At 39.7% G+C, this 19,058-nt stretch overlaps 1 protein-coding gene across 1 annotated transcript in view; it reads left to right on the forward strand.

Moving 5' to 3' along the window:
- The window catches only part of PLEKHA2 (pleckstrin homology domain containing A2), a 57,160-nt gene that overhangs the window by 22,030 nt on the left and 16,072 nt on the right, over positions 1-19,058 (forward strand). Inside the window, exons 6-9 of the mRNA XM_072399775.1 lie at positions 7,405-7,530; positions 9,290-9,436; positions 16,318-16,386; positions 18,061-18,131. Of these exons, the coding sequence (XP_072255876.1) occupies positions 7,405-7,530; positions 9,290-9,436; positions 16,318-16,386; positions 18,061-18,131 (413 nt within the window). The remainder of the gene's footprint in view (positions 1-7,404; positions 7,531-9,289; positions 9,437-16,317; positions 16,387-18,060; positions 18,132-19,058) is intronic.

Genomic DNA, 19,058 nt, shown 5'->3' on the forward strand with positions numbered 1-19,058 from the left:
TTCAATGTTAGGGCTGTTGTTTAAGAAGTACAACTGTGTATGCTTCGTTCATAGCATTGACGAGTGATTGAGGCAGAGCAGCCCACTGGCTTTGCAGAGAGATCCTGAGAGGCAAGCAAGAACTAATGTATTTTCGAGGGACTCGATGCAAAGATCATTTCACGAATGTTGTTTTTGGGATTAAAATCAGACAGGGTTTATGTTTCTTTTCACTGTTTTTTATTACTATAACAGCAGCTTGATGCTCATTGGTTAGTGGTGTCAGGTGTGGTCCTGCCCCTGAGGAGTTCTCAAATATTGCTTACCTTGCTAACCAAGCAGTTGGCCAGTGAATCCCATTAGGCTTTGGCTGAAATTAAGTCTTTGTTTCACTGAATGTTCAAGCCACACTAGTCCTTGCAGTGCTGAGGTCCTGAGTTTCCAGTTTCTGTTCGGGCAATCTTTTCCTATCAGCATCAGACCATATGTGCTCCGTGTCCCTGTACTGATAATATGGAAGCTCCTTCATTATTTTCATTTAAAATAATACACATTGGGCCTGATTTAATAAAACTTTCCTAGACTGTAGAAGATAGACTATCATGTGAGAAACTGGGTGAACCAGCAAACCTGGAATGGATTTCCTTTTTTTTGGCAAATGTTTTCAATCCTGGACTAGATCCATTCCTAGGTTTACCGGTTTACCACCCATGATAGTCTTTCATCTCTAGTCTTGGAGAGCTTTATTAATGCATTACATTCACAGAGCTGCAGCCGTAATAAATGAGAGCTTTGCTTGCCTTGTGCAGAGACAGAGGATACTTGCAGCACATATGATTCCCGTGTCAGCAGTCTGCTCATATGATAGTGGCAGGGCATGAAAAGTTCATCTCTATGGGAAGATATTGAGCAGGCAGGATGAGTCCCGTGTGGGGATGAGCGTCTATAGAAATGTGTGTGAGAGTCTGCAGAGTGACAGATGATCCCTCTATGCGTAGCTAATCCCCATTATGGATTATGATTATTATATTCTCGTTTATAGGGATTAGCTGACGAGTAATCTGCTTTCATTATCCTGCTATAAAGACTTCATTCTGTGCATTGTTTTGCGGTGTCAGGGAGAGGCCGACACTTCCACATATCTTCTCTGAGTGACAGATCCACCTGCCTAGAACCTGTATGTGCTTGTGTGCTCCTATTGATGTACGGCGTGTACTCTATAAAATCCATACGTGTTTCATTTATGTAATTGCCATACAAGTGAACTGCCTGTCATGTCAAAAATAAATAGCACATCCGGAAATATGGTACACCAGTGAACTACTAATTCCTCCATAGTGTAAAAAACAGAATGTCTAAAAATTGGTATTTAAACCACAAAGAATGTAAAAGGCATTGAGCCTGATTTATTAAAGCTCTCCATGGATGAACCTAGATGATCCAGCAAACCTTGAATGGATCAGGTACACAAACTTTTACCAAATAACAGTAAATGATTTCTAAGTAATCCATTCCAGGTTTGTTGGATCACCCAAGTGCTCCAATGACTATCTTCTCCAGTCTTGGTTAATAAAGCAGGCCCATTGTGTGCACCAAATGCCTTTACAAACCCAGATATTATGGGATCATCTCTTGGCTGTGCAGAGAACAGAACTGTGGGAGGGATTCAATGTGCCAGCCCACTACTGGTTGCTGCAGGAAATGACAAGTGTGGGTAGGTACAAGTTAACAAGGTGCAAATGCAGGAGTATTGTTCATGTACTACTGCACAAATCTGGTGGAAATATGTAAAGGACTTCTGGTTTCAAAGTAGGAATACACATGAGTTTTATTTGATCAGTGCAGCAAAACCCATGGTAGTGCCTGATGGTGTATTCCAGTGGGTTATCTGAAAGGTAGGACCTTAAAATGAGACATTCTTGTACAGATTGAGCATGGGCCCTAAAATTGTTTGTTTTAGGATATTTGGGATATTATACATAGTTGCCAAAATTAAAGCCAAGTTTTATTGATCAACAGATTTTATATATACTCATCTGTATCATCTGTACCTTATTGGGGAGATTTTTCTAAATCCCTTGTGGCCTACAGGTCAGGAATGGAAGGAAAACCTCCTCCAAGGGGACTCAGCAGGAATAAAAATAGTGCATAGGATTGAATATTACCCCACTACATCCCAAAAAGTTATGCTGAAGTTTAAAAAGGCCAAAGATCAGATATTAGGTACAAACAGAACATAATTGGTCTGGCATGTCCATTCTAAATATGAGGGACATATTCCAGGGACCATTCCAGGGACAGATCTTCAAAACTCAGCACTAAATTACGGAAGATCAATGTTGAAAGTAACATCTTATTATGAAGTTATATGTAACTTCCCATAGGATTGGAGTCCAATAACCCAGGCCTTAGAAAATAAGGAATAAAAACCATCATGGATATAGTGAGCCAGTTTTCCAGGCTTTGGATCAACAGTTATCCATCATTTGGGAAAATTCCTGGAAAAACTCCAAAATTCTCCACCTTTTTTATATGGGACAACCCTTAAAATTACTTTCAGGTCTTTAGGGATACCTTCTGTAATTACTACATCCAATGGTTTGCCATTGAGAAGAATGTCTCTTACATTGCTGACCGTCGGGAAGAATGTCATCATTATACATTTCCAAAAAGATCATTGGTGTCAGTTAAACTGACCTGAGAGGTACAAATTGCTCTAGGAACCCCTAGCAACCTCTGGAGGAACCCTAGGGCTCCATGGAACTGTGGTTGAGAAACAGTTGGCAAGAACTAGGCACGATAGTAGATAAAAATAACCCCTGAACACATATGAAGTGGGGGCCCCAAATGTACAGAATTTCAGCTCCCTGGACCCCTGCCATTTAGTCGATTGGGGCCTCGTAGAAAGTGGTGGCCCTGGCTGGAGCCACCACAATTATTTCTTCCTCATACCAGTCTGTGTGTATGATATATTTACCCCATTCTCTAAAGTCATGGCAAGTAGGCTGAATCCTAAAAACTGCACAAAAATTGGAATTCGCCCCTCCAGCAGTCAACCGGAATTCTTGTCTCATTGTCCCGGAAGCCTGCTGGTTTGCATTTGGCAACAATTGAACTTTCTACTGTTCCCTCTGTTTTGAATTTTCATATACATGAATGAATCAGTCTCAATGTCCCCAGCAAACACAGGACAGACACCTGTTAATCAACAAACTTACCAAACGACCGTTTTTCTGCATGGCGGAAACGCGCTAGGACGCTCCAGCGAGCAGCACTTCCTCTGCCCAACTCTCAAGACATCATCCACTCCCACAGCAGCTGCTGTTTTGTTTGGTAATGTCGTGCTCCAATGAGTAGCAGGAACAAATTATCAAAGTATAACGGTAGCAAACCGTCTATCGCCATTTCCCACCCACCTATTTGTCACAGGCAGATTTTGTTTTCCTTGAGATAAATTGGTGGTGCAAAGTCCAGATAAATAATAGCTAACAAGCCCTGGGGAATAATAAACCAATAGACGCAGAAAAAGACACAAATTAATGCAAGATCAGTAATCATTAATACATCATTATGTGTTTTTTAAATGTAAGTTGTGTTTGTCAATGCATCTGTCCTCGCATCAGCAGGGCTTGAAGGTGAGAGGGAGAAGCAGCATGAGGAATAAATCAGTGCATGCTGATAGGAAGAGAAAACAAAGTGACAGTGACCTCCTAACTGGGCACTTCTCCTTTCACCGTACATTCACTGGATGGACCTAGGCTTAGAGGAAGTAGGTTAGATGTTGGCTATCAGACTAAGAACATTGAGTTGAAAAAAATAATGCAGGGGAAATCTCTGGATTGAAACTAAAGATTGCAGCAAAAGCTATTTTCTTATTATTTTCTCCCTGAATTATTTATTTATTTGTATCTTGTTGTTTTTGGTTGCTGCTTTGTTTTTATGCTTTTTAGTTTGTGTGAGCTTTATTTTTTATTTTGAATTGGAATTAATTGTATTCTATCCACATTAGATAGTATCCCAACTATTGCATATTGAAATGTTTTAATTCCCAGAAATGTGTGTGAATATTGGAAAAGTTTTTAATAAACTGTGTGTGTTGGTGTCAATAGAGAAGGCTAAATGAAGATGTTCTTTAGTGGCTTATAAGGCTGTGGTTGCCCTTAAATTGGATCAGGTGGGTTCATCAGGTAGAAGGGACTAGTGATGTGGTTCGTATGATGCCAGGACATGCCAGGTACCCCAACATTCCCAAGGCTGCTGGGTCTGAATGAACTCCCGTGCCTCAGCGCTGGAGTTTTGTCATTCCAGCTCAGCCAATCAAGATAGCCAAAGATTAGAACTCGTAAAAGGAGGAAAAAAAAGATCGCCGTGTCTGCGACAGAATGGGGACAGGTGAATGTATTTTTAAAAAATTGCATTCAGGCAGGTAAGGTTATTTTATTGCAGGGGACATCAATGATTGCAATTTTTTAAAGTAAGGGTTTAGTTCAGCTGTAAGTGACGTGAGATTTAAACAAGATTCACAAAGATTTGTTTTGACTCCGCGTCCTTGTCTTTGCTCAAGGAGTTTGGGATGTTCACTAAGCAAAGGGCGTTGAGGTTGAGAAAATCTATAACTTGCTCTGATATTCAAACCCATTGACATCAAACACCTTCCATGGCTCTGCATGAATACACTTTTCTCAAGTATTTCATCTTTGCTGTATCTGAGGGATACAAGTAGTAAAATATTTCCTCCAATTCCCAATTAAACGCAAATGAGGTGGCAACACAAAGCCACATACTGATGCCAGGCTTTGCGGGCAGAGAAACAAACTACTGCATGGAAGTGATGACATGTATGTGGTTGGTGATTTAACCCATTGTTGCCAGACCAGGGCTGGATTATTAGGTCTGTGCTGGTTTGCAAAGTCAACCTTACCTGGATTTAAATGGTGCTAAAGTGCTTGCACCTCGTGCCGGCGGTAGGTACCTGGTTTGCCCTCAGTATGAACCTTGGGTGTCCCATATTTTACATTTAAATATTTATTTTGACTTTTATTCAAACACACCCTGCTGCTGGAGAATCAATGACTTACATTGAAACAAATGGACCTGGAAGATTCTTCACCAGCGAATGTCAGATTTACTGTTTTTCAAATTGACCCCAAAGTGTACGGCTAGCTTTATATTGTAAGCATAGTCTGTGCACAATTGGTCTGATTTCTTTTTGCTCTCCAAGAGTGAAGAAGATAGACTATCATGGGTAAAGCTGGATGATCCAGTAAATCTGGAATTCAACTATATGTAACTATACATGATTCCTATCATATAAAGTCACAACAGCAGAGTTCTAAAGTTGTTGCGGCACAAAGGAGACTGGCCTATTGTGTGAGAAAATTAAGCAGCCAGCTCACAATTCATCCCAACTTTCCCCAAGTAGACCGGGCCATGGAGCTATATGAGCCTTTTTTGTGATGTTTCTATACACAAATATTCACTCTTTACCCATAGATGGGTGAACCAAAACCAAATATGTAAAGAAAAAAAAATATGGTTTGCAGTTAGATATTAAATGGGTAGTAATTTCTTTGGTAGGTGTGAGCTTTTCCCATAATTGGCAAATATACAGATTACGGCACACACCTACCTCTTCCTTTGTGCCCCCTAGTGATGATGGTTCCAGGATCCTGTCACTTCTGCATCCCCCATACCCCAATCTTTCACTGCTGGGTCCGTTGTACCTCTATGGCCATTGAGCAGCCATTGTGGAGAACAAAGGGTACTTCTACACAGGGCCCCGATCAAAAGAGCTGGACTTTCACAAAGCTAGAACTTTTAGTTTATCTAGTATTGGGCCCATACATTTCTGATGGTGGCCCTAGCAGCCACTGAAGATGAATGTGTAGTTGTTTCATGATTCCCAACAGTGCCAAGAATATAGCTGGATTCTACACTGCAAACACTAATCAGTTTAAGCAAAGAACAAGAAGTAACCAGAAGCTGATAAAAAGTTTTTTTTTTTGGTGTCGACTTCCGCTTTAAGTTTTCTTTCCTTAACAAGTCAGATTACTAAAAGGTGAAATCCAACATTAGACACTGCTAACTGCACATTACTCTCAGCAATTTTGTCTTGTTCTCATACCAATGAAAGTAATAAAAACTATGTGGAGAGACAACATTGGCCTGTAATTAGGACTGGTGTGAGTAAGAAGAGGTAAGTTATTGTACTGGTATGTGGGAGGTAGTCAGTCCGCAGGGCATACGTCCTTTGCCTTTTCTATTCACGTACAGCTAATTATTCTGTGAGAATTGGGCTGGAGTCCAGAATTGTGTAACTGTTGTCTGGTTGGAGCTCAGTCGCTGTGATTAACACGTTCGTGTGTAAATGTAGCTGAAGAAGCAAGAACATGTGCCAAGGGCAGACTCATTCTCTACGTGATTTCCAGGCAGTCTTTTATCCCTGTGCCCTCTCACCCGCCTGCAACTGTCCGCAACTGGCAGCAGTGTTACAGATATCATATCACCAACTGCAGATCCGTGCCAGGAAGGCCAGAAGTGGATTGGAATATACCGCAGTGACCACTCTGTATCTTTAATATTTTACAAAAACAGCATTAAATTACTTAAACGTAACCACATTATGTTATTTTTTTTGTTTTTACGTTTAGATGGCCTTGAAACGGGTAATTTTTTTCTATTGGTTGTAATGGGTTTTCTTTGAGACACTTACCACTTATATTTCCAGAAGAAAAAAGAAAATAGAAAGGGGGTGTAATAAGGAAAAGAAGAATCCCAAATGGAGAATTTAATAATTAGTTTTCAGATCTAAAGGAATAGAATAAGTGTAAAAAGGGGAGGTATAGGAAGTTAAGGTATAGGTATGAAGGGTAGGGTGTCAGTGTCGTGCTCTGAAATCAAGTCTTCATAGTCTCCTTAGTTCCTATCAAGAGATCATTATTCCTTCAATTCAACATAGACAATTGCCAAGTATTTTTTTATGCCTCTTTCACCTTTTTAACCAGTTACCAAAGCCTTTTTCGGCCATTTCTTCCCAACATTTAATAACTCCATTGGTGGCTGCACATCATTGCTAAAAGCTACATTCCTGATATGGACAACAGTGGACCATAGTCCAAACACATTGACATAGCCCTTTGTAGTCTTTACCAGGGGTGCATGTGGCATGGTCGTGATACATCAATGCAATAATAGGAAATGCATGGACGTAAATGGCTGGACCACAAGGTATTCTTTTAGGAACTGCACAAAACTTTTGAATGGATATGAGAATGGTAAAACCATTAGATTTTAGTGATTGGGTTTAGGTAGATCCCAGTATTTACTCTACATAACCTACGTGTTTGATTTATTGTAAGTGTCCTGGTATATATGACCATGATAACTTTTTCCTTTCTATAAACCAGGCTTATCGTCTTCTTTCAGGTGCCCCGGCCAGGTTGCACTCCGATGTCTGAGACGGGACATACAAGCCCAACGGAGAAAAATACACCAGGCCCATATAGGATGGAAATATATGGGGGAGTGGTGGTACAAACACCTCTGAACCAGGTAGGTAATGTATGCGCACACACATAATTACACCTGCAAAGCTTAATCATTTGTCCTACTGGTTTTCCTGTTCCTTAGTAAGTGCTTCACATACTTTATGGAAACTGGAATGACCAGGCATTGGCAGTAGATCAAGTTGTCACTATCTTGAATATCTCTTGGCCACGTTGGAAGAAATGGTTATAATTCTACAACATATGCATTGTCCGCTATATGATCTAGAAGATCTTCCAGCAGAATGCAATGTAGTCGGTCTGACTCAACAGAGGGCGTGTGGGGGAGTGTCAGACCACACGCAGAGCCGCCGTCTTTCTCTGCAGTTTTGCCAAGTATAGGAGTTTTCTGTTGGAGCTAGGGAAGGCTAACAATAGGAATACAAAAACAATTACCATTTACTAATTTGAGCCACCCTGATTTTATTAGCATAGTTTTCCCATGTGATATAATTATGTTTTAAGTGATATTGTAGTTTGATGAATTGTGAATTGGGGCTGCAGTTTTTTTAGAGCAGTGTTTCCCAACCAGGGATCTTCCAGAAGTTGCTGGGGGGGGTGCAATAAGCAATTTGTGCCTCTCGGGTCAGTATAAGTGACACCACTGATCTTTTTGGCTATCTGTAAGGGTGACATTGCTCCCAATGGCCAGAAATGTACGAGGAAATTTTCTCACTGGCCACCACACTAATATACTGTGATTTGTGCATATAATAGGGGCACGTTATTTATTTTTATGTTCATTATGTCTTTTCGTGTCCGCTGGTTTTGTTTTATGGTGTCATTGTTTTGATGGAGGATACTAGTTAGCTTATAGGCCTGGCCGTTACTTCACGGAAGCTCACTGGCCTTCTGGTCATGGGCTCTCCATTAGTGGGTCTCTCTCTCCGTGAGAGGTCCTAGCCTCTTGGGAGAAGTCCCTGGTCAGTAGGCTTTGACCAAGCCCACAGAAAATGGGACTTACTTAGTTATGGTTAGGCAGGTATAGTGTGGTCCATCTGACTTCGGGCAGGTGGGCTTAGTACCTTTCCCCCATTAGAAGCATTACGAGGGTTAGGGAATGTGTGGCCCTTCCTCTTTAGCGGAGGGCCCATAAAGCATTCTCAGTGCTTTTTTATGGTGTTTTTGCCCCTACATTTCACTCAGGGTTTTTGTTTCAGGATCATGTTTTTTGGGATTCTGAAAGTTATTTTAAGGGTTCTTCTGTGTTAAAAAGGTCAAGAAACACTTTTATTAAGCACGGGTAACCAAACTGGCCAAATATGACCCTTACTTGCTTCCTTTAAATGATCCGTAGGTAACTATTTATTCCAATAGCACCAAGATGGGGCACTGTTCCTTCCACTGGCCCAAATGATGGGACACAATTCCTGGACACCATCAAGATTTCTCATTTATCAGACATTATTTCTCCCATTGATACCAATGATGGGGCATTACTCCCTCCACTGATATCGACGCAGAGGAACTTTCTTCCACTCGTAAGAAAGCCATCTTGACTTTTCCAGTGTAACATTTCCTCTTCTCTATTTTACTCTCTTTGGCAATGTGCAAAATCAGACAGAATTCCAGTTTGCTGGATCAACCAGGTTCTCTCATGGTAGTTTATCTTCTGCAGTCTTGGAGAGCCTTAATAAATTAGGCCCATTGTGTGGTGTCCTTTTGGCCTTCAGGTTCTTACATAATAATAGACAAGGTCATACTAGACCAGAGTTTTTCAATCTTCATATTAAAATGAATGTTGATAAATGTGTTTGTTGTTTTAGAACGGAGGTGAGTGCACTGATGTCAAGCAAGCTGAACTGGTCTCCCATACAGCTCTCCAGCCCTGTCAGAGCTACATACCTGTGAATAAGCACATACCCTCGCACTCTGTTCTGAAGAGCGGATTTTGCGTCAAGCAAGGAAATATGGTAAGAGGCGCCCTTGAAGTCCAATCTGTGGTATCCTTGCATTGTGTGCCTGCACAGCTGTAATTGTTTTCATTTTAAATAATTAATCATTTCAAAGATTGACTTGTATAACAGTTTCCATACAATGCAGCTGTTATACTTCCAGACATATACTCATCTAACCATTTACATTTTCTTAAAAATAGGTAGTCACAGCCAAACAGCTGTGCACTGTCAAATATGTATAGTATATTCTCAAAAAATTGTTCCATCTGCCAAAATATTGCAAAGGAATAAACATTCTGATGTGGTTCATTTATCTGTGTTCTGCTATATGGTGAAGAACAAAAGGAAAGATACAAAGCATGTTATTTGTGTGCCACTGCCCTGCCCAGCTACAACTTGCTGCCCATCAACTTTTAGGCAGGGTACACAAGTTCAATTATTGTCACTGGAAACAATCTTTCATCATTGTTTCTAGAGACCAAGAGCCTTTTTATTAAAGCTTTCCAAGGCTGGAGAGGATACACTTTGATCAGCGAAGCTGGGTGATCCAGCAAACTTGGAATGGATTTCCTAAAAGTCATTTGCTATTTGTTAACAAATGTTTTCAATCCTGGACCAGATCGGTTCCGGGTTTGCTGGATCACCCAGCTTCACTAATAGAAGAGTATCCTTTCCAGCCATAGAAAGCTAAATCAGGCCCAAAGAATGTATGATTAAGCACTGTTCTATGGAGAGGGAAGGCGATATAATGAGTGCATTGTAGTCTTTCACTGTATCCATAAACAATGTTGGGTGACATCTGTCCATTAGTCAGATTCTCACCCGAGATGAGTTCTACGGTTCATATTGGGAGGCAATCTGGTGTGTGTAGCCTAAAAGCAAGAAATGTCTTAATCTTAATTTTAGTCTTAATTTTTCCAAAATTTTGGCAAAATTTGGATTATTTGGGTCAATAGGGAAGAAAAGATAATTGTGAATGTAAGGGGAGATGAGCTGTAAATGACTCCAGATGATTATCAAAGTTTCTTTCAACCATTTTGTGCAAAAAATCAGTCCCTCGTTATCCTCAGTATATTTTCTTTTCATAGAACAATAAAAGCAACCCAAAAGAAAAACATGTAACACAACTAAACACAAATAACAATAATAATAATAATAAATAATAATGTTTTGAAAAAACATGCAGTTTTTTAAAAATATATTTTGAAATATTTTGGTTCATTTCCCAGTTCTGCATGCACACAGTTTTAACATAAATTAATAATGGTATTTTTCATATACATGCAGTTGTAAAAACCGAGACATTAGCCCACTGATGTTGATGTGAACTTCTAGCCTTCCCTTGTGGTTGATCTTTGATTTTAAATATATTTTGGTATCTATGTTTCATTCCTCCCACCTTTCTGAGAAAGAAGAAGAAATGTAACACCCCTACCACAACCCTAATCATGCAACCCAGCGAGAAGTTATACGAAAAAGTTGATATAACCAGACAGGTTTTAGTGGCGTGAAGGAATTAAAACGCCTTTTATTAAACTAGTTCTGAACCCAGGGGAGCTCAAAAATAAGAGATATAATCTACATATTAGCCAATCCGCTAGGTTTTATCGGGCAAAAATCTGATATGTGTACAGTGGTGCCCCAATATATGAGAGTCCACTATGAATGACTGATCGGGAATGATGAACCATGCAGATCGTTCTTATATGCCCCTCATCCTAATGTACATCCAAGACTGCTTGTGAACAATAGAGATTCATAATGAGATGCAACAAATCAACTCTTTTGTATGCAAATTGTACTAATGGACCAATCAAATTCACAGCTACAGCGTTCGATTGGCTTAATTTCAAGTCAATGTCACTGGCATACAAAAGTCACATTTTCTACATCTCTTTGGCCATGTCTAGTGAAGAGCACAGATACAACTCAACATTATAGATCCATTGATTTCCAATTTGTTTCAGCTGCAACAACCTAATGCAGTTTAGAATAAATGGTTTTATATAGTTTTATCCGCCTTTAACTATTTAATGTTGATGTACAGGATACCTAAAAAAATTGTAGTTGCTTACCCTATTTCTTAGTACAGGTTGACAATGGAAAATCCGTCCATTGGTAATCCGGTCCCTTCAGTTTCCCGGCATTACTTTTGGATCGAATTTTCAATACAGGGATTGTACTACATTGTCTGGCCACTTATGTTTTGATGGCGCCGTTCTGCAGAAACAGCAGTTAGGTCTTGCTTGCTATACTAAATACACGTTGAGACGTCCCTGCTCCCTAGAACTGTGCCAGATGCCTGCGGTGCTGCGAGAGGAAGGTTGCCTGTGTGTGGAGGCAAGTATAAAAAAAAATCCTGAATTTTCGAAAATCCAGCACTCCTCAGGTCCGAAGGTTGCTGGATTTCTGATTGTCAACCTGTATTAATAATTGTAACAATGAAATTGTAGCAATAGGAATAATTTCCTTCTAGAACAACAGGGCCTGTACATCTGGCATCCTTTTCTCTGCCAGCTACACATAACGCTGTCTGGACTATGACCTCATCTGGGGTATTTCCTATCTACCCCGGTTTATAATTACTGGACGTTGATGGGTCACCCCCCTCTTTTATGCCTGGGTACTGTAGAAGGGAAAAGTACTATGCACAAGAGAGTAAATGTATGCCTGGTCCAAAAAAAATATTTAATACATATTTGTGATACATATTGGTCTATGTGTCCATGATGGATTGTGCAGGAATCCAGTGAGCTCCTAACTTCCTATAGTGAGCTGACAACACGGTCTCTGTTACACAGAAATCCCAAACAATGTTGTCAGCCCCTGTTGGACTACGGAACCCCTTTGCAATATGGAGAATAGGAGAAAAGGAAGTAGGGAGCTCCTGCAGCACTTTTACGATTTTGTTAGTAATAATCTAACAAAACAATACAAGAACAAACTAAGTTCCAGCCACATTTCCACCTGTATCATTCTGAGACAAAGCCCAGCTTCCTGTCATATTTTTGTTTCTCTATGAAGCTTTAGGATCTGAGCAAATCACAGCTATAATTAAGTTATTAACTAGGTCTTATTTACACTGGAATTTTAATTACAGCGTGTGGGTGATTCTCAGTGCTGAAATATTCCATTCATTAGTTGTAGCCCAGAAAGCAGCCAGCTATGTATAGTGACACCGCCCTATGCTCCAGGTGATTGTGGGGTCACAAGAACTGGAATATATGCACGTGTTGTCTGATCCAATACTAGAAGAGAAACTGAGGAAACAATTGTGACTGTGACCCGCATTCAAGAACCCCTGATGCTATCCACCTACGTTGTGTTATAGAAAAGGCTCATGGATATGTTTTACTGTATACATTATTAAATAAGGTCACCACCTGTTCTGAGAAAATGTGCCAACCCTATCATCTCTTTCTCATTAATAACATTAGATGCAATTCTCATTATTACCAGCAGGCAAACATAAAAAATACCCGGCCCGGTGTTATATACAATATTTACCCCTAGTGTACATTACAGGATTCAGAGAATTAAATTCAATGTAAACCCAATATATGAAACCACATAAAGGCTTTAACATTTACAGGTGGAAAGCTTTGATCCGTACGTGATCCTAGTCCAATCCATCCTGTCTTTCCTGGCGACCTAGTCTGGTTGCCGCCATCTTTTTCCTCTGTCACCCAATCTCACTTTAAGCAACTGTAAGATCAGGAGATGCTCCTTCCAGAATTGTAAAAAAAAGTGCTAAGCTCACTGCACATGTGTGATATCGGAACTTTTTTTTTTACGTTAGAGGAAAGCCCCTTCTGCGCATGTCCAACATCGAGCATGAGCAGAAAGAGCACCCTGCAACCGCTTGGGGTATGTGGCATTCCCCAGTTCCCCATAAAGCCTTCACTGCCACGGCAGTGAAGATAGAAGGGGAGGGATCTCCTCTTCAAATGTAAAAATAAATAAATAAAAATAAATAAATAAATATACACTGTTCTATAGAAAGTAAAAATGGGTGGCCCACTTTAACATGTTAAAGCCTATATGAGATTTTAGTGGTTGGGTTCACTTCTACTTTAAAGCCCAACTGCTGCCAAACTTACCCATGTAGGGGGTCAAATTATTGGGAGAGGATGGAATAAGCACAAATACTTACCTTAATTTTTAGGGAGTAACCTTCTGCTTGGGTAGGTTTATCAGCAGTTTTTTGACGCATGTTCTGGGAATCGGCTTGTGATTGATAATAATCATCAGATCATCATTTTTGACGACAGCAGGTCAGAAGTAGGAAGCAGAGTCAGTTGAGGTTTCTGGAAGGGTGTGTCTAATATGTAAACCTTCCTGTCATATCTTATGGTTTGTGTGGTTACAGGGACTCGGCAGAGATGTCACAGTGACAGGTATGTACATACAAGATTGATAAACCCATACCGCACATGAAAGGAGTGTTCATAGGCCATAAATAACGAGGGAAATGCTACTGTGACTCAAATGATGAAAGAAGAATTAATATGATAAGATGTATTGTGTAGGTGCTTGCACAACAAAGAAGCATGGTGGCACCACTTGTCAGCCTTTGGGTTAAGGAATCATGGCGGTTATCTCACCCATTCTCTTTCACTTTCTGAGAACATTTATGTTGACATCATTTATAATATACAAAACCGGGAATTCACGGTTATATTTGGAATTTGGACACAACCATCATGTATAAAAATGGGGGAAAGGAAAACAGTAACATAATATTGTAACAGGGAAGGGAAGAAAAAGGATGGAGCCTGCCATTGTTGACCTGAGCTTTTGCTTTATTGTTGTTTCAATCTCTGACCTAGTATAGAAATGAAGGATTCTAAAATCCATTTACAACATGTGTGTGCTGGATCTGTGTCTCATAACCACTGAAATAATAGCCAAGCATCTAAATTTGACTTTCTCTAACCTTTAAACCCTTAACATACCTTTTAGGTTTTCCGGGGAACCCTTTTATAAACTTTTGTATCTACAGCTCACAGAACATTATTGGGTTGGGTAATGGGGAGAATTCTTCTTACTTTGCTGGCTATTGGGAAGAATGTCACCATTACAGATAGCCAATAAGATAATTGGTGTCAATGGTAATTGACCTGAGCGGTCAATTTACATTGCTCTGCAACTTCAGGAGGAACCCTTGTCTTTCACATAACCCTCATTGGAAAACACTGATCTAGAACAATGGTCACCAACCATTTCGAACCTATGGACCACTGAATGTACGAATCGGACCCGGAGTCTGTATCGCACATGTGAAGGGAGCTGTGTGTTACTCAAAGGGGAAGAAACTTCCCCCAGAGTGACGTCATGATGTCAGAACCCGCTTACTCTCTCATTGCAGGTCTGAGCCCAGGATGGGAGAGTGGGTGAGATGTGTCCAGAAACACAACCCGCCCACCACCCTGAGCCTGCCATCCGTACGGGACACATGGTCCATGGACGTGGACCACCAAAATTTTCTCCCGGACATATAGAAAGTGCCCACCAATGGTAGCCTTGATGCTTCCTATCTAAAAGACACAATTTTAAGAGTCACTGAGTCTACAAATTATCTTAGTACAATGTAAATTGTAACAACTATCATCAGCGCCAGTCAAATTAAGGCATGGTATGATTATTAAGCTTGGTTTTGCATGAACAATAATTAGCTAGGAACATATCAGCTAATAAAAAATTAATAAGAATAATATCATATTTCTTTCATTTTTATTTCGGTATTATGTAGGTAAAATTAGCAAATCACAAATACACAAGCTAACAAAACTAGCATTATTATTTGTAATATGGAAACATGAAACATGAGGTCCAGTTACTGACAATATTGTTCCCATGCCATCCGAGGCATCAAGTTGATTTCTCTGCTTTATTTTCATGTTCAGTAATACAGAGAATCATGTATTTTTTTAATTATTTAGATCCAGCCCATTATTTGGTTCCCATACCCCCAAGGGCAGTATGTATAACCCTGGTTAGGAAACTGAGAAGTAAGGGAGGAGAGAGGTACATTGTATTCTCACCTTGATGTTGATGTACACATCTGATTTATGTGAAGGATAAAGATAGATACAATTTAATATTTTAAAATGCTCCTAACCACTTAAAGGTATATTGTGTAATCAAATAAAATGCTGGATATGATATCAGGCTGCACAAAGAAGAATCTCTTCAATCACACCCATATTTTGACTTTATTTTCCCACAATATGTTGCACAGTTTACCAATGAAAATGCCCGGGGGTGCCCCATACCTTGTAAATATTTAGGTCATTGAAGGATAGGCACCTAGTTCCATCCACTGATTTTTACATTTTCACTGTACAGCGCCAGGTATATGTGTTTAGGTGTTTACTTATCTTATTGTCAGGGCTGCATTTACACTCCACCAGGCCATGTGTCATGTGTTACCCATCTCCTTCCCCGGGTGGCTTTGGTGTCATGCTAAAAAAAATTAAAAATCACATGTCGTAACTGCACAAGGCAAGCTGAGGAAGAGGATGGAGAGACTGAAAGTGACAGTTGGCCCACCATGTGATGATAAACATAACCACCCGTTAAAGTAGAAGGAACAACTATTGTCCTATTGTACCCGCAGCTCAGTTAAAGTAGCACACAACGGGCCAACGACATTGAAAATAAACAGAACGTAGGGGGGCATTAGCAATAATTTCTTTGGCACTGGCAAGCATGGTTTCACACTGGTATGGTGAATGTGTTGCTATCAGGAACATGATTCATGGGCAGCTAGGTGTCAGCTATGGCGGATGTGGCTGATAAATCAATGAACGCATACTTCCTCCATAAGAAAAGGCATTATCATTTTATGCGATATTTTAATGGTTAAAAAAAAGTTTTTTGTTTCTTTATTGCAGAGGAAAAACTGGAAAAGAAGATATTTTGTCTTGGACATGTTTTCAATTAGCTACTACAAATGTGAAAAGGTAATTCATTCCTCCAAATAATACCTATTCAATATGGAAATATTTTAGGAATTTTAGAAAATTATTCTAAATGTGCTGTTAGTGATGGGATAGGTCAGCTGGGGGAGTTAGCTGAAGGCCACTTTATACATAGAAATAAAATATAGACAAAAATCCAGCAGATCTAAACCCATTGCTCCATCCCTTGACCCTTTATACCACCCCTGAGGTGTATAGGGACCAAACTACAGTATCAGCAGACAAACATGCAGGGATCTCTCTCATTTTTAATGTCTATGTATATAAAGACAAACTCATTACCTACCATGGGGTCATTATATGGTTATTATTTTTTATTATGAATTTATATGGCACAAACATATTACGTAGCACTTGGCATGGTCATGCCACTGTTTATTAACTATTGTTCAGTTGTGTTTTATTGGTAGATAAATGCTACCTAATGACTATCATGTGCAGGTTTATTAGATGTTGCTGCATGACTGATCTCATGAGGTATCTCTTGCACAAGCATTGAAAAAAGGGAACAGAATTACATTTCTATGTTTTCCTGCTACCCACAAGTGGCCCCGCAGTGCCATTGTTTCTACCGGGTTGATTTGGCAATGTTGTTGGCTATGGGTGTTGTTAGATCAGAACATCTAAGATACTTATGTACACCCCATCTACTACATCTGTAATATATACTTACCTTGCCTTGATCAACCTTGGTTTTCAAAGCTAAAATCCTCTAGGTATGGGGGAACACGTGGCACCCATTGGTATTTCCGTCAGCAATTGGTGACTGGTCCCCTGAGAATGGGTAATAAAACCTTTTATAGGAATGCTTGTTCCTGCATGGATTGGGATGGCGGGGGACCCCTTGGAATTTAAAAAACCCCCAATGGCAAGTACTTGAAATAGAAGTAATTAGAAGGCTAAGTCCCCTACCCAGAATTCTGGTCTCTGGGTTATCTCCAACATTCAAGTGATAAATGCCTGAGCCCCCTACACAAATTATGGAACCTCTCTCTGACCCCTATATCACTACAGAACACTACAGCAGTTATATACGGATCGGAGGATGGAGCCACAGTTTGCAGCAGGGCACAAAGGGATCTTATACTCCGAAAAGTATTAGATGTCAAAGTGTCCTATGGAGGCTGCAGTGCTAAATCAGACGACAAGGTGAAGACATGGAGAGGTCAATATAATATATCTGAGTCATTAATTTAAGGTTCTTAAACCATATCCATGAAACAATATACAGCACGTATTTATAGGTAGCAAAGCATTCTGTCCGCTTTTGTCTTTGATGTTTATGGACTTACATAAAACTTGAATAGCCAGTGTGGTTTTAGACCACATATCCAGTTTAGGGTCACCTACATTCCCCCTCAACTGTCATACGTATCTATGCCTATTGTGACAAGATCTTTAAGTTGCATATTTCCCATTGCTACATATTCTCAAAATGTTATTTTTTTTAAATTGTGGAAAATTGGTCTGCACAAACTCCATATTCCATTAGTTATATTTCTTTCAATGTTGACATATAAGTGGTATAACTCATTATAGATCTCAGTAAACCTCACCATCCTGCACACCTTGTGCTAATATTGCTTATAAAGAAATCCAGTGATGGCACTTGTCTTATGCCAATGACCAATCTAACTTCATGATTTTATTTTTTAGGATCGGGATCCTCTGCGCACTATACGCCTTAGAGATATTTTGAAGACCCATGAGTGTCTAGTTAAGTCTGGGTAAGTGTGCTATATTCTTGGCATTAGGTACAATTTCCAGGAACACGTTTGGCTTTGTACAGCTGCTCTGCTATAAAATATCATATGTTTCCAAAAAGTAATGGTTTGCCAGTGTTTTTTATGGTATTTGTGGGAAAAATTATTCAAAGAGATCTTTTATCAAGCCATCCAAGCCATGTTTTAGGTGTTGTTTTATATACAATTTTGTAAAAGCCCCTTGTAAGGGTCATGTTTTTCAATGTGATAATCCTTCCCTGTCCCATGATGAACCTTGGTTAACTATGCACTCAGAACTGCTGGATTCTATCATCCCCAAAAATAATTTATATCTATGATAGAACCGCTTATTTAAACTATTATTTAGTTTTATACCAAAGGTTCCTGATGCATTTTTGACCAATGAACATAATGGAATGATTTCTTTGGTTCTTACCACTGAACACTAATTGGACCAAAATACAGCAAAAAGAAGTTCTTTGTAAGGTTTAATTGTGAGCATCATGGGAGGAAATCAAAAGTTAGTCAAGGAGCCCCCCAATGTTTTTGAGGATGTTTTTAGTGATCCCTCCTGTTGGATGACTAATGACCAATACTACTACAAATTACTTTTATTTCTAATGGAATTCCCACATCAGGGAGCCTTGCATTCATTCTTCACTTCTCCATAGAACAGAACTGGCAGCTCCACAATGGACCAAGTAGCTTGTCTACAGAGCAATCGTTCCTAAAATGTCACCAAAATGATTGTTAACACCTATTTCTGGTGACCGTAATTAAAAGTGTGTACACATACGCTTTATTTGCACATGTCCTAAGTACCAGGTGGAGGGCGAAACTACTAAAAACTAAACTACCAAGAGATTGCAAATTGCAACCTGTGAAATTTACCAGCTCTTCTCTTTTCCTTTTCTCTTCTTCTTTCCTCCT

This window comes from Pyxicephalus adspersus, chromosome 2 (assembly GCF_032062135.1).
Source record: "Pyxicephalus adspersus chromosome 2, UCB_Pads_2.0, whole genome shotgun sequence".
NCBI lineage: Eukaryota > Metazoa > Chordata > Amphibia > Anura > Pyxicephalidae > Pyxicephalus > Pyxicephalus adspersus.